This window comes from Leptodactylus fuscus, chromosome 8, assembly GCF_031893055.1.
Source record: "Leptodactylus fuscus isolate aLepFus1 chromosome 8, aLepFus1.hap2, whole genome shotgun sequence".
NCBI lineage: Eukaryota > Metazoa > Chordata > Amphibia > Anura > Leptodactylidae > Leptodactylus > Leptodactylus fuscus.
Genome location: NC_134272.1, coordinates 62,726,768 through 62,749,872, shown reverse-complemented (window position 1 = coordinate 62,749,872; position 23,105 = coordinate 62,726,768). Strand labels below are relative to the sequence as shown.

General features: G+C 39.7%; 1 protein-coding gene across 1 annotated transcript in view; it reads right to left on the bottom strand.

Moving 5' to 3' along the window:
• Positions 1–4,043: 4,043 nt before the first annotated feature.
• Positions 4,044–23,105, bottom strand: part of PPP1R1C (protein phosphatase 1 regulatory inhibitor subunit 1C) — a 28,056-nt gene continuing 8,994 nt past the window's right edge. The window contains exons 3-6 of the mRNA XM_075283830.1: positions 14,058–14,095; positions 13,271–13,325; positions 9,929–10,060; positions 4,044–4,468 (exon numbers count right to left, since the gene is read on the bottom strand). Of these exons, the coding sequence (XP_075139931.1) occupies positions 4,383–4,468; positions 9,929–10,060; positions 13,271–13,325; positions 14,058–14,095 (311 nt within the window). The 3' untranslated portion in view covers positions 4,044–4,382. The remainder of the gene's footprint in view (positions 4,469–9,928; positions 10,061–13,270; positions 13,326–14,057; positions 14,096–23,105) is intronic.

The following is a 23,105-nucleotide window of genomic DNA, read 5'->3' as shown; positions in this document are numbered from 1 at the left end:
GGTTCTGCATCGAATTTTTCCATTCGAATAGCGAGTGGTACTCAATCGAGTACGAGTATTTCGAATACCGTAGTATTCGATCGAATACCTACTCGATCGAATACTACTCGCTCATCTCTAATAGTAAGGGCCCATTTACATTGCGGAAATGATCTTGAGAAGGATTCCATCTCAAAATCGGTGCCAAATTTTGTCCTGTTTGCCTCCCATTGTTTGCAGTGGGAGACAGAGACCAAAGCAGGACACTGAAAAAATAAGTGTCCTGCTTGATCTTGCTTCCGTGGCTGATTCAACCGCAGAGGCCGTGGCATGAAACCTTCTGCGGATTAGGTTCATTCATCTGGGCCTAATAAGATGGTGATGGCTACTGTGCCTAATAAGATGGTGATAGCCACTGTGGAAAGTTCAAGCTCTGCTCTGTCTTTCCATCACAGGATACTGGAGAGGCGGAAATGGAAGAGCAATTTGAGACAGAAGGCCTTAAATTCCTCTTCTATTGAAAACGGAAATTGGAAACGGACAGCTTTGTCCACTGTGAGGTGGCAGCTAGTGGTTACTGCAGCTCAGCTTCTATTCATTTCAATGGGAGCTGAGCTGCTGCAGTAATCACTACCTGCTGATACAGTGGACAGAGCTGTCTGCTTCCAGGTCTGTTCACTGTATGTGACAGCGCCGCAGCTACTGATATCACCTGATCTATAGAGGTGCTGTGTTTCAGACCCTCACCAATCAGATATTGATGTCCTAGACTAAGGATACATCACCAAAACCTTTTTTCCTGGAAAACCCCCTTATTGCTATCAGTTTCTATGACATCTGGGCACCTGCGTTATCGACTACAACTAATAACAAGCCCAAGGTGACTCATATGATTAAAACAAATATTACAAGCAATGAATAGATAAAATGTCCCAGTCACACAATTATTTTGCCCACATAATAAATACAGCTGTAATGACAAAACTGAATCATAATTATTATATTACTATAGCCAACTTGACTTGCGCGGTAAACTATAAACAGTGCAAGCCAGAGTCCTGGCAATTACCTTCTTGTACCATGTAGAGGCAGTGGTGACCTGTAGACGCAAGGTACAGCCATAACAAATATGTATTGATAGAAGACCTTGGAGGTTGAGAAACTCTACTGTACCATAAATGAAAGCATTAACAATTTAACATTTCCATTTGGATTGCTGATATATAGGTTATTGTCCATATTTTAGTGTCAGATCACTCATGGCCCAACTTCTGAGACCTTCAGTGATGAGAAGAACGTGAGCCTGATAGTTCTCCTGAATATTCCGCATGAATGGAGAGCTGGTATGCATATACGGTCAGGGCTCCATGAACTTCCATGAGACTTCTAGAAATTATAGTCCAAGCAACCACATAGAAGCAAACGGAGCTCAGGCCATGTGTGTACACCAGTGCTCCATTTACATGGAGCATTCAGGGGAACATTTAGACTCCCATTCTCCTAAACATTGGGAGTTTGTGTGGTTGGACCACCAGAAATCTTATCCCTTGTGTTTTGGATAGGTGATGTCATTAGTGGACCCACCCATTTACACCCAACATTAAAAAAAAATCTGTTGTCAGGGATTTGGACTGGTATATTCATTAGGTTTAGCTGAGATACAGTTCATTTTTTATATAGTTCACCTTGGAGGCCATTATCTAACTCACTGGTTCAGCTGTATGGGTGCAGGGATAGCAGTTGCACTTGGGTTTTGGGCAATCCCAGTCTTCATCCAAGGACTGCCCACTTGACAGTAGATAACATCATTAGCATGCTGGGGCTGAAAATAACAGCACCAACTGCTCAGGAACAGTCAGAGTAAGCGAAAAAATCCAACTGAGCTGAAATGAGTGGAGCTTTACCTAATGAAGGATGCAAAGAATTGGTGGAGGCGATGAAAGGTCTTCTGTAAATGATGCTTGTAAGACATATTGAAAAGGAAAGTTATACAACATTTCATTATACAATGGTAAAAACGGAAAAAGGGAAATATTGATCAAATTTGCTTTTCAGTATAACTTACTATTTTTTGGGATAGCCACCATTACAACTTTCACTTTTCAGGGAGACTATGAAAGGGTGGAGATATGAAAGGTGAACTAAGGACAATAGAGCAATAGGATTTTATGGTTTTCTCTACACTAATGGTTATCTATTGCAGATACATGAATAAATAATGAGAACTTATATGGATGATAGTCCATTGGTTTACTTTTTTATTATATTTTTTCAATCGTTCTCCGGTTAGCAAATGCCAACGCGACCTGGGTATTATGGTCACTACTGATAATAACGCTGAGCGAAGATGGAAATAAAGTGATACACCATGCACATTGGGGAAACGGGAGGCAGCCTGATAACAGGGATGCAAAAACATTGTATCCCCGACGAAAGGCTTTATTATGTTTACAATAAAACTTTTATAATAAGCGCACACAACCTAAGCTATCAAATTATCACATTATTTATTCAGTACGGTGGATACCATAATAAAGCGAAGGAACTAGGCCAGAAGTTAAGCAGATTACTCAATAAGAACTAAGATCAATGAAAAAGTCTTAAAACGGTGCCAATGAAAACTTTAACTCAGTACAGAAAATACAAGACCTACTGTACAGACACATTGATGGAAAAAGTAAACGTTCTTTTTTATGTTTCTTACCTCTCCCGGTCCGCCAATGACTATACTCGGGGGTTCAAAAAGACCCCCCGAGTATAATGATAGCAGCGGTGGTGGCTGTCACCGGGCCCCTAATGTCCCGGGCCCTGTGGCAGCTGCCTCTGCTGCTATGGCGGTAGTTACGCCACTGGTCACTAATAGATGGAGCTTACTGTATAGTGAATATTGAAGAGGTTTTCTTACTAAGAGCACTTATACTGTACACTATCCATAGAATATAAGACCAGTGTCTGGTCGCTAAGGATCTGACATCTTAGGGTCCCCGTTTTTTATAATTGGTGAGAGTCTAAGTGGTATTGTGCATGCAAGGCCACTGCTCTATTCTCTTCTATAGGTCTGATAGAGATCATAGTTCATTTAGTTTCATAGAATTGAATGTAGTCCCATCAATTGGGCCCTCAGCATTCAAGCACTTGTTTTGTATATACAGGAAGAGGCATAAGTGTTATAAGTGGGTATACCCCTCTACCATGTATAAAGCTATAGAATGTGAGCTCCCCCTAGTGGTGGCTGCAGATGGCCACATTTTATTAAAATCTAATGCATCTGGCCTTAACCTTAGGATATATTGACACACAGCAGGTACAATAACAAAAAATCAGTTCCAGTCATCTGAAAGGGAAGAAGTTCTACAACAAATCTGCCACCTGTAAACTTACCCTTGTAAAATTGTTGGAATATCGTATTTTGAAAGAAAACAATTTTCTGCTCCATATACTAAATGCGGTTTGACAGGCCCAAAAGATATGAATACAAGTCCTTTTCCTGCCCCCAGAATTATTTGCGTTAAATGGGTATACATAGCTAGGGGTGCAATTTTCCGTTTGAGAATAGACCCCCCTCAACAAGGAAGTCGCGTGTATCTTAGTGCTCATTCACATTGGTAAAAAAAAAACCTGTGCTTAACCTGGAGCTTAATTTATATTTTTAAGGTTTATTCATTTTATAACATCTGTCTGGAGATATAGATATAGCATAAGCTACTGATATTGGACATTTAGGAAACTATTCATTAATTGTCTTTGGCAGTGTAAAAAGTCAAATACAGACATACCTGTATAATTCTCTTAATATGGAACCATTGTAGTATACGTCTACATAATCATATCTACCTAAACAGCGAACCCAGTGGCCAGAAATGGTATTACAAGCAAAATTGTATTTTACATCCACATTCACACAACAACTGTCATACTCTTACACTTGAAACCTTCTGATATTCACTAATACAGTGTCTTAAAAAAGGGAAGCAGTGGATTTGGTATTTGGGATCAGAGAATTTGAGATCCATAGTCATCTATTATTTTAAATCACGGAAACAATATTGTTTTTTTTTTTCCGAAATATTTATTTGTACAGTACATTGGTTATTATTTTGTGCTATTTACAGATGATTGTCTTCTCACCGCACACATTTGTTAGCCAGTTAGTAGGAATAATAAAATTAATCCAGTAATACAGGAAATCTGGAGGTTGTGACATCATGTATGTGCTTTCATTCTCTATCTGATTATGATGAAGTCGTGTATCGATGCGTTACAGTTCACAGAAGAAATCTCCCTTATAAAAACCACCCGCTACAACATTGAGAGACAAATACCTCCCAATATGTTATCAGATGACGATAAAACAGTCTGCCGTTATAGTTCTCATACGTAATAAAAAATGGCTGTATATGTATTCAGTGGTCGCACTCTTCATCCTCAGCGTTCTCTTCTTCTTCCTCAAGAAAAGTAGAGCTCTCCTGGTTTTTCATCTGCGTAACCCCTGTGAATGAACAGATATAGATCACATTAAAAGGACAATGGTCTTTTATATAACCAGACTGACTGTCGGGTTCTGTCTACTATAAATCAATGGGTTTGCTTAAGGTTTTCTTGTAAAGTCAATCTGACCCTAATAAGTTACAACAATGATAAGATAATACAGGAGGTTTCTCAACATGATGTTACTGTACGTATACTTTATAGATCTTTACTAACCAGGTTTTTCTGACCTATATAATTACAGAAAAGTTCCATTGTCCTGTAATAGGATTTTGTCTGATGTTACATCACGAACATAGAAAAAGTTTTTTTTAAAAATTGTACTTGTTTAGCAAAGTTCCAAACCTCTGTGACCTGGTGGTCTAGGGTTGAGTGGACATTGACCTCTGCCTACCTTCTTCATAGAAGAGCATGTGTTGAAGTCTAGTATTAGGGATTGACAGGGCCCTAGCCTTAGACTGAGTTCAATTTATTTTTTTTTGGGGGGTGGGGGGCAATTTTGTTAAAAAATTGGTATAAACTGCTTGGTAAATGGGGATTAATGACCATGGTCCTATGATATATTAATGCAGATGTATTTGTTATGGCTAGGCTTTTAGAAAGCTTACTTTATTGGCTATAAATCAATGATGTTAATACATAGGGTGCACAACAAGGGTTAAAATAAAGACAAAAATAGGCATCAAATGAATCCTGTCCTAGTGCTATGAGGCAGGAAGAAATGGAGATCCAGGTCTGTTAATGTAACTTTCATTTACAGCAGGTCAGGGCACACCCATAGACATTATCCCATAGACATCATGAATTAAAGAAGTTGCCTTAGTATAAGCGGTCCATTAAACCTCAGCCAGTGCAATGACTAGGTACATCCTGGATAAATGATGGCTAGCTATCAAACATCCATTTACAAAGAGATCAAATTGTCTGTCCTTGAATCTGCCACAAATGGTATAAAAGCAAATTTTATAGGGGCATGGCATTTTTCTCCACTGATTTTCTGTAGTTTCTGTGAATCTAGCGTTAATATAGCATACTAAATATACATATACGTTATTATTAAAAAAAAAAGCTACAAAATGTTAATGTCTAGCATCCCCGGTGAAGGAGTTAATGTCAGTATCTGTAGTGGTCCAGGGTGGTGAAAGAGTTAATGTCAGTATTAGAGATGAGCGAGTACTATTCGAAATGCCCGTTTCAAATAGCACACACCCATAGGAATGAATGGACGCAGCACGAAGGCGGCTAAGCGGCCGGCCACCTGCAAAGTCTGCATGCCGGCCGCTTCCATTCATTCCTATGGGTGCGTGCTATTCGAAACGGCCATTTCGAATAGTACTCGCTCATCTCTAGTCAGTGTCTGTAGTGGTCCAGGGTGGTAAAGGAGTTAATGGAACTATCCCTGATGGTCTAGGGTGGTAGAGGATTTAGTGTCAGTATTCTTGGTGCTCTAGGGTGGTGAAGGAGTTAATGTCAGTATCTGTAGTGGTCCAGGGTGGTGAAGGAGTTAATGTCAGTATCTGTAATGGTCCAGGGTGGTAAAGGAGTTAATGGCATTATCCCTAATGGTCTAGGGTGGTGTAGGATTTAATGTCGGCATTCCTCAAACGTAAAGTAGAATGTAATGTCAGTATCCCTGGTACTAATGTTACTATCTTTGACAGTCAAAAGTGATGAAGGACCTAATGTCAGCACCCTTGGTGGTTGAGTGCAGAGAAAGGATTTTGGATTGTGTGCATGAGAGCTATTGGACACGCATGTTGCTGCTCCATTCAAAGTCTATGGGATTGACGGAGATAGCGGAGTACATTACCATTAAAACCCTAGGTAGAGTGATTACCCTTGACCATATGGGTATATGAAGATGTATGGTTGTATGTATATATGCAATTGAACAGGAACATTGACACCACTGGATAAGTAGAAGTATAAATCCCAAATTTTCCAATCATTCAAAAATTTACCTTATTTTAAACTATTTGGTCAAAACTTTATTTTTAGCCTTATTTTGCTTTGTTACAATACATTTTACAAGTTTATTCTTTTACTGTTCGTGCTCTGTGTGTTTTTCTTATGGTGCACTTACTTAAAGTTATTGGCAGGAACAAGGGGTCACCCTGTTCTGTTAGATCTGTCAGATCTGTAAGCTTTATATATTCATGACTCTCGCTGTTCTTCTCTTATTCTATGGTTTATTTGTCATGCAGCGTGATTGTTCTGTCTTGTTTTATAGTTCATGTCAACATTCAATTGTTCCTACTTATCTCAAGCTCTTGTCACCAGGCTATTATTTCTACAATCCACACAAAGCATACTATTCTTCTGTTCTCCATTAGTTCATAACGCTTTTTTTCAAAGATTCCAAAATAAAATGAATTACTGAAAAGGAACGTGACACAATCCTAAAAGGGGTTCTCAGAGTATAGAAGTAATGTTCAAGTAAGATCATTTGAAAGTTGAATGTAATAATGTAGTTATAGCTCATACATAGATGAAACATATATGTATCACTAGTGACATACCCCATGTCCAGGGGTGGATTATTATAAGGGTTAAATGGGTTGTTACCAAGGGCCTGAGTCTGCCAATGTAGTTGCCCCCATTACAGTTCGACCTTGTCATCAACATAAGGCATCTGCCAATACAGTTGATATTTGTGGCAAGGCATGAGTCTCTAATGGAGGTATTTATTGGGTGAACTTTGCAACATTTGTCTTGTGAATATTTGAAAGGCTTAGTTGGATTCAACATGTCTGAACTGGAATGGCTATTATTATACTCTGGGGTCTCTTTAGGGGAGGTAGGTAAACATTAGAGTTGATACGAATAGTATTCGAAACATAGTTTGGAATACCTCGCTCCCATAGGAATGAATGGGAGCGGGTGAACAGCAAGGGGCTAGGCGCCGGCCACGCGCCGACCTCTCCCTTTCATACCTATGGAGCAAGGTAATCGAAACTGCAGTTTCGAATATTATTCGCTCATCTCTAGTAAACAAACAGTTCCCATTTTCTTTGGGACTATTTTGACCTCCTGAATGACATCAAGGATGCAAATTTCATGATGTTGTGTGACCCACTTGACCACTGAGGCTTAATCACAAGGCTCAGCCATCATTCAGGAGGTCATCAGAGAACCAAAGAGGAAGGAGACCTGCACCAGAGTCCAAGGGAGGTAAGTAACAATCTTATGTTTACTCACCTCCCCATGGCCTCTGCAGAGCTATGACATTGCTATGTATCACATATGTGATATGTTAAATTAGAGTCCATGTAGTTATTTTACCAATGTGTATGTACAACAACAAACAGAGGTGAAATCAAGAGTAGGCATAGTAAATGGCCACACAGGGAATAACTAGGGTGCAATTTATTGGATAAAAAAAATTGTAAGAAAAAAGTGAAGCGAGAGATGCATCCAGTAAATACGTGGTAGGGTAGAGAAGAGGGGAAGAATGCAGCAATGCAGAAGCATGATAGCATAAGGTGAAGCCTCATGGTGCAGAAACGCAGCTGTTTTTGTTGCACATTTTGCTGCATTTTTTTTCCAGCCAAAGCTAGGAGTGAACTGAGCAGAAGGTAGAAGTATAAGCATTTCCTATATATTTCCCATTCCTATTGTTGCCATTCTTGACTTTGGTTAAAAAAAAAACTGGAGCAAAATCTGCAACAAAAAAAAGTTGCAACTTCCATAACATTGGGCATTAGTCTAGAAGCAAAAATGAACATCTTGTTTTATCTTAACGTTACATATGTATGCAATCTAGATGGGTTTTTATAGGTTCCTCCAAAATAACAGAAAATCATCACCCAAAATCTAACATATTACCTAAGTATGAACTTCTCATCATAGGTGTATTCTAAATGATGCTTTGCTAACAGATCCTTGTCATGGAACCTTGAAGGGAGTCTGTCATATTAAACAAGCAGTTCTATCAGGGCCCAACATGTTATAGAGCAGAAGGAGCTGAAAAGACTGATATACTGTAGCTCTGTAGGAAAATTTCCAATGTAACTTGTAATCTATCCATTTGAATTCCCGCTTAGTGTGATTTAGGAGCAGAACCGCCCACATGACTACTAAGCCTAGAAAGAGCAGGGATTTAAATGGTCACATTTTGACTACATGCTGAATATGACAGGATCCACTTAAGAAAACAAACACCATACAAGACATAGACTTAGAGAGAACCAGATTTTGGTTACTCTTAGACTAAGGCCCCACTTTGCAAAATTGCAACTTTTTTTGTTGCGGTTTTTTAATCCAAAGCCAAGAATGGCTACAAAAGGAATGGGAAATAAGAAGAAGTTGTTATGCTTCTACTTTTTGCTCAATCCACTCCTGGCCTTGACTCAAAAAACCGCAACAAAATCTGCAACAAAAAAAAAAGCTGCGTTTCCGCAACATGGGGCTTTAGCCTTATGCACACAATGCAGAAGAGCTGTTTATTTTAAAAAATACAGCAGGTTCATTTTAACTTCGGAATCACAAGCATTTTCCCTAAAGATTTAATAGGGGAAGAAAAAAAAAGCAAGCAAAAACTCAATGAAAAATGCAATGGGAAAAATGCACTGGGTTTTCACTGCATCTCACTATGAGGGAACTTGGGACAGCCTAAAGCTATCTGTTCCAGTACTGAAAAAAAACAAAAAACTTCATACTTACCTAGAGATGAGTCCGAAGAATCTCACCAAACTCATCTCTGGTGTTCCTGGTGTCTGAGCATTGTTGTTAGTGAAGTCGACTTCACTGTACTTGTGCCCAAGGCGCCATTTGCTCATCTCTAGCCAGGAGTACAAATGCTTGGTAAGTATAAAGGGTTTGGTTTTGTTTACAGACTTTACAACTGGGTCACGTTCCCTTTAAAAAACTTGGCAGTAAGACAAACCATGTATTTTTCAGCAAGTCTGATCAATATTTTAGTTGGTCTGGAACTAGGCCATTTTTGTAGATGTCCATTAGGTTTGATTTCTAAATTATCTCAGTGTCTATGGTCAACTTTATAGGCTGAATTCACACAGTCAGCTCCAGGAGTAGGTCTAAAACAATAAAGGAAACAGATACTTCTGCTCTTATGTCATACTCATATGCATATGTGAACATAGCTATCCAGAAATCATGAAATTATCAACACTTTATGGGTATGTTCACATGGTGCTGACTTGTAAAAAAAAAAAAAACAACTACAACCATTCTGGTTTTGGAAATCACAACATGACAATTCTACCTACGGAAACGCCGGCGATTTCCCTATAGGTATAATGGAAGCAGAAAGTCTGCAGAGGAATCTTCTACGAGCATTCTGTGCAAAGCACTCCAGGATGAACTGCGATGCGTCACTGCTGCAGTTTTTCCCGCAGCGCTTCTTTGCTGTGGGATGCTATGTGAGGCCTTAGCCAAAGTGTGAATTTTGTAAGAAAATGTTTTCAAAATGCTTAATTTCCCTCTAATTTATAACCCCTACCTGGAAATAATGGCAAGTCAAGATGGTATGGAGTGTCTTTTCGTCTTGGTTTCATAAGAAGTTCAGTTTTCTCTGTTACTTTTGGCTGTTTGTCATCAGTATAAATTAAAGATTTAGCCTGCTCATTGATGCCTGTACATGCAATAAAGCAAATAAAAAGATAAAAAGCATAACATAGCAAATAAAATAAGACTGATCTATAAGAAAGCAAAAAAGGGACCTTAGATTTAAAGACTTTTGTTACTGACCGAAACAATGTCATAGCTGTATGTGATTAGAAAAACATGGCGGCCTTATTCAAAAACAGTGTCAGGTTATTGTGGTATACCCAACAATGGAACAAAATATTTCATCCACTTGTCAGATTACATATCAAACTTTTTATATTTAAGGTCAACTTATGTTTTAGCTACATATAAGGTCAGATTTTAAAGTGGATCCCTACCCAAACCGAAAAATTGGCCATATATAAATAACTCAACTGTTTGGTAATAATCACATTTGCTTATTATGTTATATGATTTTTGGTAGAGATCATTCTAAGTAGTATTAAATGCCTACAAGAGGTGGACTTTTTATGTTGTAGCCAATGGTGTATTGTGTGGTGCGGCAATTATATTATATCTGTGTATAAACACATAGAAGGAAGGATGTCGGTCACTGAGTAGGGCCGCCCACTGGACTCCTAGTCATAGCAAGGATTTCAATGACTAAAACACAACTATATAGAATCTTTTCCCATAAAACTACACTGTATATCAATCTGCTCAGCTCCTCTTGCTCTACTGTATATAACATATTGCTGGCAGATCAGACAGCATCTATAGTTTGACAGGTTCCCTTTATTGTACAACCTGTGGCCCAGGATGCTATTTTGTCCAATTTCCAGACATTGGGAACCAAACATGCTTGTCTCGATGGTTTAGAAAGACACAGTTGTCAGAAGACCACCATATGATGGTATCCTGTGTGCTGGCTGTGTTTTTTACAAAACCATAGACTTCGATGGGCGTGTTTGGTCTGAAAAGTGAATCAAAGTAGTGCATGTGTCCATTTTTTGGCCTTTGGAAGAAAATAGACATCTCCATGCTCCCATTGAAATCAATGAGGCCATATGTGCTGTCTGTATTAGTATTATTATATTCTGGGCTCTCTACACACCTCTCCTCGGCTCCATCACAGTCTCGGGTGGAACTTTGGTGTCCTCTTTCGGCCTCCTCTAGTCTCCTGAATGATGTCAGCAGTATCAAGCGTCAGACGTCACATGGGGTGTGTGGCCTTCATGATGCTTGTGCCGCATCATTCCCACGGCGGCTGCTGACATCATTCAGGAGACCTGAAGAGGACCAATTAGGACACCAAAGGAGTGGTGGAGGCCATTACGGAGTCCAGTAGAGGTGAATAAGACTGTTTGTTGTGTTTACTAACCTTCCCTAGGTCACTGCTTCTATACTATGGGATCTGAAGACATGTGGTAGAGGACTGGGATAGTCAATCACAAAAATATCAAGTTGGGTTGAGACCAAAATTTTAAGAAAATTTCTAAAAACAGCTTGTTATAAACAGCTGTACTCATCCCGAGTGTTATTGCTATAAAAACATCTTGATAGGAAATGTATGGTGTGCATTCATATAGGTAAAAAAAAATAAAAAAATAAGAGCAGCAGGTGAAATGTACATAAAAATGTAAAGAATTTCTTTATTCCAAGTACTTTATATTGATTCCTTTCATTATAAATCTATAGCAGAACAACAGAAATATTTCTAGAAGACGGTGCAGACTGGTGTAATAACTAGTTTCCATTTCTGCATACAAATGAATGAACAAAGACAAGTGGTACAGACGGAACTGGAGGTCAACAAGAATTCAAGTCTGAATATTAACAAAAGAAAAAAGATCAAAAAAATGACAGTGAAGTTAAGTGATGTTAATAAGAATTTGTTTTAGTGTTAAACACTTTAATAGTGAATCAGAAGCTTAAAGCAAGTCTATTACCTCCCAAACATGTTAAACTTCTAAGGGTCCATTCACACGGAGGAAAATGGTGAGGAATTTGGTTTGTAATTTCAGCGCTGAAAAAAAAGCCTCTCATTGACTTCAATGGGTTCCTTCTTCTGCTAGCAATGGGTTCCTTTTTCCTCCATGTGAATGGACCCTAAGACCACATTACAGTGAAACAAAGCATAACGTTGTTATATCACTTTTGTTGATTTCAAGAAAAACAACTTTGAAGCCTTATGCAAATAAGGCAGTAGGTGCACTAGGGGTGGGTCTCCAGCTCTGGGGGCACTGCTCTTGCCGCTTAACTAGGACCGGTGATGTCATAGCAGTGCTAGGATCAACCCTCACTGCACAGGCTGGTGCAGGCAGATGTTTTAGGGGTCTAAGCAGCAAAATCAGTGCTCCAGGGAGATGAAGACCCGCCCCCAGTGCACCAGCTGCCTCATTGCATAACAAGTCATTTTTTTCCAAATCTAAAAAAGTGACATCTATAGCAAAGGTATGGTGTTTATCACTGTACAACCATGGTGGTGACTGGGGGGGGGGGGGGTGGCAGATTGCTTGGCAAAAGAAATTGTTAGGGTGTAAATGGATCCAAGGTGTGGAGGAATATGAGATAATAGGTCATTTGAGATGAAAATCTGTGCTGTGATTGACTGTTATGGGCACCAAAGTTCTTTTTAGATAGGATTTACTGTATCAAAACTAAGTGGTGGATCGTTTCTAGATTATCACTAACCAGATCTATCTATCTATCTATCTATCTATCTATCTATCTATCTTTTATCTATCTAATCATTTCCAACTCTCGCGGAACATCTTGGCAGTCCCTCAAAACAGGACTTCCTAGACTCCCAGAAGAGTTGTAAAATCTCCCAAGCCTAACAGAATGTTCCCGCATCCACCAAACTTTCGGTCATTTTGTATGTAATGTGGGCATCATACTTCACAAACAGGGAGCATGGTCTTCCCCTGGGTTCTGGTCTCTCAGAGATATGTCCGACAATGCTGGCAAGCATGATAGATCAATCTATCACAGTGGCTCAGTGGTTAGCACCGTTGCCTTGTGATGACTGACGTGGGTCACAGCAGTTAGGCCTCCTACAACTGAACATTAATAGGCGGCCATTTTAAAGTCCTAGAGAAACCCACAAAGGAACATTTGCCACAAACAAATCTGTGCATGAAACAGCTGCAGTCCCACCGAAAAATGAGAACATACTCCTACTTTCTGTTATTAGCTGAAAAACAAGGAACAGACTTCATAAACATAGATGTAAATTACATTCAGTTAGATAAGAGTTAATACATCAGAACATGGAACAGTACCTGAACAGTACCTTTCATGGCAGGGGCCGAGTAGACGCTTTGCTTCCTCTGTTTGGGGGAAACATTCTAGGATTGACATACAAGAAACGAAAACCAGTTATATCCGCTTTATAAGGTATATTACATACAGTCTTGCATTAGCACGTTATAGTATTGTATAATTCAGTTATTTCATACAGATGAGGTTATTTTCCCACTATGGTTGTTCGTCTCTTTTTCATATGATTTGACCTGAATATTCCAAATTTTTTGCTTTTTAACAAATCCCAAAAAATTGGGATTTGTCTCAGATGAACTGAAATGGCCACCACCATTTCTACTCATCTTACTTCACCTCTTTCGGGCTTCCTCACGGTGTCCTGCGATCTGTGTCTTCCACCTCCAGGCGCTCTGACATAATTCGCCCCGGCGTAGGAAGACACAGATCACCAGACGTCTCGAGGAGGCCCAAAAGAGGTGAGGTAAGAGGAGTAGAAATGTGTATTTTTTTTTAGTTTTTACACCTCCCTTGCGCTTACACATGTCCAAATCTATCTGAATAAGTTCAGACCGAACCTGCAGATCACTTGAACTCTGGCTGAAACGAATCTTCAGATGGTTTGCCCATCTTTAGTCACTGACAACATTACAAATACCCCGTGGCGACCATCATTACATGGCCTCAGTATTAGAGATTTTCCTCATAAATCATTAAAACCAAGACCACCACATTTTCCTAGTAAGACATTAACAAATATAAGAAATTTCACTGAGATTTTTGCAGATATCCTGAAAAGGTATATATAACTGACATCTTACCTCTTCGTGTGTGCTGGTCGTCCTGTTGTCATTGATTTCTAGACAACAAAATACAATATTATATGTAATGTATTGAATGCTTATCCTTTTTACAGATATGACTAATGACAATTTGCATATTTTGTAAATTATATTTACATATATTGAATTCTTTAATTGCATCAACCACTGCTAAATTCTGAAAAGTTGCTTTACTTGGCGTTATTCCGACTTTTCTTGAGAGCGGTCAGTAATAAATTTAATATTAGTAATTATGCTTCCCCTATACTACAAGATTTTATTGTAATACATTAGATTGGTATCAATCCATTAATATCACTTTTATACTAAACAGTGATATATGGGGGAGCACAGTGGTAGCATTCACCATCAGACATAGACCCTGAGTCCCATAGTCATAGGCATAGTCCCAATGGTCCCTATGGCACATAAACTATACCACTATTCTAAATGACAAAAGATAGACAGGGGTCCCATTATAGATAATGTACCGGGGCCCAGGATCTTCAATATACGCCTCTACAAGATACCAACTGTACATGTCTATGGATACAAGAATGTGGCGGCTACATAATTATTGAGAAGCAGGAGGACTTCATAGCTAGGGAAAAATGAGACTCTAGCATTGGGTAGCATGTCCATTGTCTTAAAATTTCTTTACTCTTTATCGGCCCATTGGTCCATATACACTATAAACTTTGAGAATTTTGGATTTCGTAACTGGACGTCATCCATTTAATTTTGGTGGGGGTCTAACACCCAGCACCACACCAATGGGCTGAAAAACAGGGTATGAGTCAGAAGTATACAGTTACATACACTATGTAGTGACTGAACTGGGTTACAGAAGCTCAGCTCCGGTTTAAGCAGGGTTCCTGCGTATTGGTCCCCCACCATTCTGATATTAGTGACCAATCCTAATCCCAAAATCCTGAAAACTCCCTTTAAGACAGATTGCCTTCTTTCTAAGGCTCACAGGGATGGAAAACTAGCATACAAGGCATAATAAATCTCCCCCAATGTGTTCTAATAAAAGGCCATAAGACGGCTTTTACAATAATAGAGTTTTATGGCTGTTTTTGACCTTCACGAGAACATAGCCCTAATCTCATGGACATATGTGCTATATAGGGGTTAAAAAACCCAACAACCTAACTTGGCATTAAACATCTGAGAAAATTATACACTGAAGTATAATACAAGCCTGTAGTGTTGAATAGCTAAGAGACACGGTTAATCTTCTCTTTTCTCGCGCGGCTCATTGTTTCATACAATACATAATAGTTACAACTCTGAGGCTTTTCATCCTTTAACAGCGTACTTATAAAAGTAAGATAAATGGATTTCCCCGGAGATATATCAACATTTACTAAACTACTGATGTAGAAGTATATACAACACTAAAAGTAGTAATTGCCGTAAATTGTGGAAAATATCGTATTACCTGCTATAAACTCATCACTATCCAGCTATATACTGCAATGGACAGGCTTACATGGTTTGTATCCATAATTCTGTAAAGAAGCCTTTCTGCTGACTGGCTAGGACTAGGTTCACATGGCAGAAAGTGAAGAGGTTCCGATAAGGTGAAAGCTTCCTAATAGCCATGAATACAAGGGATGGAAAAAGGATGCACCCATTTAAAAAATGAACATTCACCCCATTAAATTGCTTTGACAAGGTTCTGTGCCTATTTGGATCTCAATCCAAGACCATGACTCGATGAATGGGCCATTCCCCTGCCCATGGGATAGCTAGATTGATATGTTGTCATATATACCAAAATGACTTTTTATGTTGTGAACGCTCTCTATCTGGATTAGACTATAGACTAAGAAATATAGTAATTTATCTGATGTGAGGTCATCCCTTTGCTCTGTGCTACTCGGATACTTATATCCTTGATGTCTCAGTTCCATCACTTTACACAAATTTCACTTTCACAACCACTGATTGAATTTTTTTTTTTTTTTATAGGAATGTGACAATGATCTTGAATGATGTCCTTGGCGTTTATTAGGATATAATTTCATCTATCTCAAATACAGGCAATTTTTGGCTACCAAGGTTCAATTATATGCACTGCTGCTGGCAGTCTGCCATGTACCTGCCTAAATATAATATTCCCTGAAGAGCCGCTCTACAAAGTCAGAACAGAACAAGCAGCCCAGAATAACATGACCTAAAAATCATTAAAATGTCAAATGTATGTCACCCGTCACCAATCAACTCTGTACAAAGCAGCGCCAAAGCGAAAAAAGAATCTAAATTATTTGCATAGAATGTTCTATCGTTTGATACAACTGACCATTGTAACATTAAAGACCCCCTTCTCATCTATGTCAAAGCAGATTTTTTATCAAAATAAACTCTGCATGAATCAATAGTATAAGCAAATATAACAAACTGTATATCTTAGAGGAAAATGTCTTTAACTCCAATAATAAGACTCCTAAACTGATCACTGACAGACTTGTCTGCTAAATCCGTCTCAGAAGTCTTGACAGACTGTCAGTTTACAGAGGGATTAGGTTGCAAGTGCCTGTAATGGTCTATGGAAAGAGAAGAGGATAAGTGGGTGTAGCAAAAGAGAAAGACGAATGTTTTGCCCATAGAAGTCTATGGAGATGGGAGGGGAATGAGAAGATGAGTGAGGCTGCGTTCACATGGAGTAACGCGCCGCTCATTCTGACACGTAAATACGTGTCAGAGTGAGCAGAGTAAAACAGAATCCCATTGATTTCAATGGGTTCGGTCTTACGCGCGCTAACCATTGAACTCAATGGGAGGCTTTTTTTTTACCTGCGTGTAGAATTATTAGGCAAGTTGTATTTTATATATTATTTTATATATTATTGTTCAACAACTATGTTCTCAATCAACCCAAAAGACTCATAAATATCAAAGCTTAATATTTTTGGAAGTTGGAGTGTTTTTTTTTTTTGGTTTTTTTTTCAGATTTGGCTATCTTAGGAGGATATCTGTGCAGGTAACTATTACTGTGCAGAATTACTAGGCAACTTAATAAAATAAACATTTCTGACATTCAAAAACCAAAAAAAATCAGTGGCCAATATAGCCACCTTTCTTTACAATGACACTCAAAACCCTTCCATCCACAGATTCTGTCAGCTGCTTGATCTGTTTCCGATCACCATTGCGTGGCGCAGCCACCACGGCCTCCCAGACACTGTTCCGAGAGGTGGACTGTTTTCGCTCCCTGTAGATCTCACTTTTTATGAGGGACCACAGGTTCTCTATGGGCTTCAGATCAGTTGAACAAGGGGGCCATGTCATTATTTTTTCTTCTTTTAGACCTTTACTGGCCAGCCACGCTGTGGAGTATTTGGATGCATGTGATGGAGCATTGTCCTGCATGAAAATCATGTTTTTCTTGAACGATACCGACTTGTTCCTGTACCACTGCTTGAAGAAGGTGTCTTCCAGAAACTGGTAGTAGGTCTGGGAGTTGAGCTTCACTCCATCTTCAACCCAAAAAGGTCCCACAAGTTCATCTTTGATGATACCAGTCCATACCAGTACCCCACCTCCTCCTTGCTGGCGTGGAGCTTGGAGATGGAGTGGAGCTCTCTACCCTTTACTGATCCAGCCTCGGGCCCATCCATCTGGCCCATCAAGAGTCACTCTCATTTCATCAGTCCATAAAACATTAGAAAAATCAGTCTTAAGATACTTCTTGGCCCAGCCTTGACGTTTTATCTTATGTTTCTTGTTCCAAGGTGGTTATTTTTCAGCCTTCCTTACCGTGGCCATGTCCCTGAGTATCGCACACCTTGTGCTTTTTGTTACTCCAGTAACGTTGTAGCTCTGAAATATGGTAAAACTGGTGGCAAATGACATCTTGGCAGCTTTACGCTTAATTTTCCTCAATTCATAGGCAGTTATTTGGTGCTTTTTTATTAACCCGCTTCTTGCGACCCTGTTGGCTATTTGCCATGAAACGTTTGATTGTTCGGTGATCATGCTTCAAAAGCTTTGCAATTTCAAGACTGCTGCATCCCTCTCCAAGATATCTCACAATTTTTGACTTTTCTGAGTCCGTCAAATCTCTCTTGTGACCCTTTTTGCCAAAGGAAAGGAAGTTGCCTAATAATTAAGCACACCTTATATAGGGCGTTGATGTCATTAGATCACAGCCCTCTTCATTACAGAGATGCAAATCACCTGATTTACATCATTGGTAGTTGGCTTTCTAGCCTATACATCTTGGAGTAGGACTACATGTATAAAAGGGATGATGTGATCAAAATACTCATTTGCCTAATAATTCTGCACACAATGTATTGATTTCAATGTGATACGCACGTAGCACACAAGACCGAACCCATTGAAGTCAATGGGATTTTGTTTATATGTCAGAATGAGCAGCGTGTTACTCCGTGTGAACGCAGCCTAAAAGAGAAGCAGAGACATTGTGCTTTGTTAGTGTGATAGCCTCATACACACGTCTTTGTATTATCATAGTCTATCACAGAGAGCCATGAGTCCAGGTGTAAAACTCAGGACTGAATTCAGCGCACTGTCGGCTTTCCCAATATATGCCCCGGGCAAGAGATATCGGTGCAGTTACCGATGTCTCTTCACTGTCAGAAGTGCATTCCTGACAATCTACCTGCGCTGTGAGGAACGCCTCTCCTGACTGTACTCATCCATAGCACTGTACTGTCAGAGTTCCTTACCTCCCAGCAACGACACTCAACTGTGAAGAACCCCCCCAGTACTAATCTATGGACGAGTACTGACAAGGGGGCGTTCCTCACAGCCCAGCTAGACCAGGAACACCCTACTGACAGCAGACAGAGATTGGTAACGGCTCCATTATCTCCAGCCCCGGGCACATAATGGGAAAGCCACAGTGCACTGAATTCAGCGCACTGTCGGCTTTCTAGAGGTATTTAAATCCGCATGTACCCGAGGACATGAAAGCTCCTCTTTATACAAGTTGTTTACAGAGAAAGTCAGTAAAGTAAAACTCCAATTTCCATAATGATTCATAATTATTTTCTACTAAATTTTAACTTCATTTCTTAATGCAAATGTACTAGGAATCACAACATGAGTCCAACTGTGAATATATTTACAGTAAAGATATTTGTGAAGATGATAAGTAGTGGAATATTTTTTTATCATCCATAATAAATGTGGATAAGTGTTAAACTAGTGAAAGAATATGCAAATATGATACCACAAGAAAAATTCAATCTAGCACTACCTCTAAGGGTAAGTTCAGACCGGGTAGCCACGACTGAATGCCGGTGCAATGAATGGGCCTAGTCCAGAGGAGGAAGTGTCTTCAGGCCGAATCGCAATGCAAAACGGCCTGAAGAATGAGCATCTCGCTTCTTTTTCCGGGAAACGGAAAAAGGACCCGAGCGGCTCCCATTGATTTCAATGAGAGCCATCTTTTTGGTCAGGATTTTGAGGCGGACACCCTTAGAATTACCCCACATCACGTGGCACGTTACTCCATGTGAATGCACCCAAACAGTGATTTTTCTTCATTGCAACATTTAACAATAATATAGCAATTGCCTCATGGTGCTATTTTTTGGCAAATGCAGGAATCCAGTGCATAGCCCCTATTTGGGTCGCCACTCCTGGAGGAGGACAGAAAGGAAGCAATGAAGTTGTGGAATGTAAATTGTGGAGAGGCCGAAATAAAGGGGAAACAACATAAGATACAAAGCACAAAATACTATAACAAAATAACCATTTCCATTATTTAATATACAATTCCTATATTTACTTCCTGCTCAAATAATGTCACTTATATTTGCTTGTTTTTCTCTGTGAATGAGTTACTCATAGAATTTTGATAAGAATTAACACTTGCAACACTCAATACTAGTCATAGTGCAATATGATCAAACTTCTCAATTTGGTCAAGAATTGTATCATGTTTAGAGATCTTCCAATATAATGGAAAAGCAATAATGTGCATCGAAGTCAAGTGTTCAAATAGCAGTCAAGGGACTAAACGGATATCTGATACCTATTTACATGTGAACTCAGTCACTGCCAACTGCAATTTAAACTAGGAGTAACCATTTTTAAGAATCCCTGGAGACTACAATAGATATTCTAAGAGCTAATGGAATCAGTATATATAGTATCAGTTGGTATATTAACTTCACAAACAGTATTTCTACTGGAATTTCATTAAAAAAAGGTTTAATTGTTACTTGGTGTTGACCAAATAGTAGGTCTGCTAACTAGGCCATCAAAATTCCTGAGAGCAATTACATTATTATTACTCCTGACTAGTGGTATAACTAAAGTTTTGTGTGCCCCAGTGCAATCTTTTGTCCGGGGCCCCCTACCTCATCCCTACAGTGAATTCTTGATAGTGATGGTTACAAGTGATAAGGAGTTTAATCCACCTTAGTGTGGTTAGGGGTAATCTGTGGGTCTCCTTGGGTTATGGGCCAGATGGAAGCTGCAATCTCAATACTGATGCCGTTGCTTATGGGTCACCTAAGGCTCCTGGGCACCGATGTGACTGCACCCTCTGCAACCCTCAAGTTACACCCCTGCTACTGACCTTCCTGATATACTCATTTAGAAATTCCTGTTTGCACATGTGAAATCATTCATACCCACAACTAGCTACGCCACTTAGACATGTTCATAAGCAAAGAATAATAATGATAGAGAATCCAGTCTCCCTGTGAATGACGCACTATGCACTTGTGTGACTGGCGTTCCATTGACTGCTATGGGGACAATGGGACCGCAATCTGTAGCAAGCAAGTAGCAGTAAATGGGGCACTGGTCACCCAAGTTCATTGGCTCTTTATTCACAGGGAGGCTGCAATGGGGCTTTTGGTCCCTCTGCCATCAGTAGTTAGACCCCGGCGACACTATCCCTAGGCATCTGGATATAGCCATAAATTCTGAGATGGGAATAGTCCTTTAAATGTCTATTTGGATTGGGTTTAAATTCTGCTTAATGCTAGGTTCACACTAGTATTCAGGGACCTTAAAGAGCGGGTGTCCGTGGACTCCATAGACTATAATGTTTTTTACTGAAGTGACAGACAGAAAAATCCTCCTTGCAGGACTTTTCTCTCTGCCAGTTTTAGGTAGAATCTGCGGCTGAGTCTTCTACGGAGACGCCAACACAGATGTGAACCTAGCCTTAGATGGATGCATTATTACATGGGGGCAATTTGAGCACTGTGTTTAGAATTTTTCTTTTGTGATAAGGAGCCAACTATTTATTGGTTCCGACCTGAGCTCTTGAATGGCAAAGTTCAATTCTGTGCTATCTTCCATTAAAGTGCAGGTATACAGCCTGGCTGTATGGGGCATAGTCAGGTAGAATATATATTTTACAGCCAGGATGTAGGAAGGGGTTAAATAGGGGAGGAGTTTAACAGAATATCAATCTTATATACTGTAGTAACATAAACAAGACTGTATACGTGTGTGCGTGTGTCTGTGCCCTCGTAGCTTCGTTTTTCCTTTGCTATTTATAACCCGAACTGATGAATTAAAAGGGGGAAAAAAAGCAAAACAAAACATTTTCCCATACCGAGCACCGTCACTTTTTCATCTGCTTCTAAGAAGTCAACTTCCTTTTGAGTTACAGTAAGATATCAGATTCGACTGTCAGCCATAAAATATTAAGAGGAAGCAGAACACCAAGGATAAAAGCTCAGAGCCTGGCACCGCGCCAACTCACACAATACAGCGCTCAACCATGGTCTTCAGGGAGCAGGCTAACATTGACTTCAAGGTTTAAGGTTATTTCATTCTCATACTGTAAAATATTGCTAAACTTAACTTGACTTCAGCTTTCTGTAAATCGGTAAAGATGATTCGGAGTTCTGCATTATCTATCAGTGGAATTTAACAATATTCCAATGGAAACGTTATGTCGGGAGGCACGTGCCCTTAACTGGAAATGAGCTGGCACACTCCCATTTTTTCCACTCTAATAATTATATATTACTGCTACAATGTATCATAGATGATTGAAAATACAATAACAGCATCAACCATAAATGGATGCCACTGTATGATTTCCATTGCACTCAGCAGTCTTAAAGGGAATTTGTTTTTGCTCTTGTTCTGGACCATGGAAAGATGGTGTTCACAAAGGAAAAAAATCCCATCGAGATTGAGAAAAGAAAAAGTGATAATGGAATTAAAATTCTAAAAATATGCACTTAGATAATCATGTACACGAGGGTAACAGTCGGACTAAAGTGCTCCTGTTTAGGCTGATAGTGGCAATGCACATTATCCAAAGCAAGCGCCTCCCTCAGTCTGATTATTCATTATATATTTAAAGGGGTTTTCCACAGGATAGGGGATATGTGTCACATTGCTAGAGGTACGACGACCGGGTCCTCCAGCAATGAAGAGATTGGAGGACTGAAAACCCCCAATGCCTTATCCATATGAATGAAACGCTAGTGTCCTTGTGTGACCAGTACTCCATATGGGGCTGCCAGAGATAGCCGCCACTAGCAATGACTGGAGTGGCATTTCATTCACATGGAGGAGGCATGGGGGACTTTCAACCTCCATTCACCTCATTGCTGGGGGAGGAGCCAGTGATTGGATCCCCAGTGATGCAACATTTATCCTCTTATTCTGTGTATAGGGGACAAGTGTCTTCAATGGGACAGCCCCTTTATGGCTAGCATTAAGGCTTTGATATCTTTGCAGTGGTCAGAGGAGGTTACTGCAGATCAGATCCCATTCACATAAAGCTAACTCGGTTCAGCCACTACACAGAAAAAGGAGCTGTCTGCTTCTTTCCTTCTCTGTGTATCAGTTCCCTAGAACAGCCGATCACTGGGGATGCTGGACCCTAACTGATCGGATATCGAGAGGTCAAGTGTTTTTGTCCAGAAAACCCCATTATGCTAAGGGGGCGTTCACACTACCGTCATTGTCCGACTGGTAGTGTCCGCTGCTAGTGTCCGTTCAAAATCTCGCAGGGACATTAGGAGCGGACACTAGCTGTGTCCATGACACTTTTCATTCATTTAAATGGCAATCGGGTGCGTTCTTTTG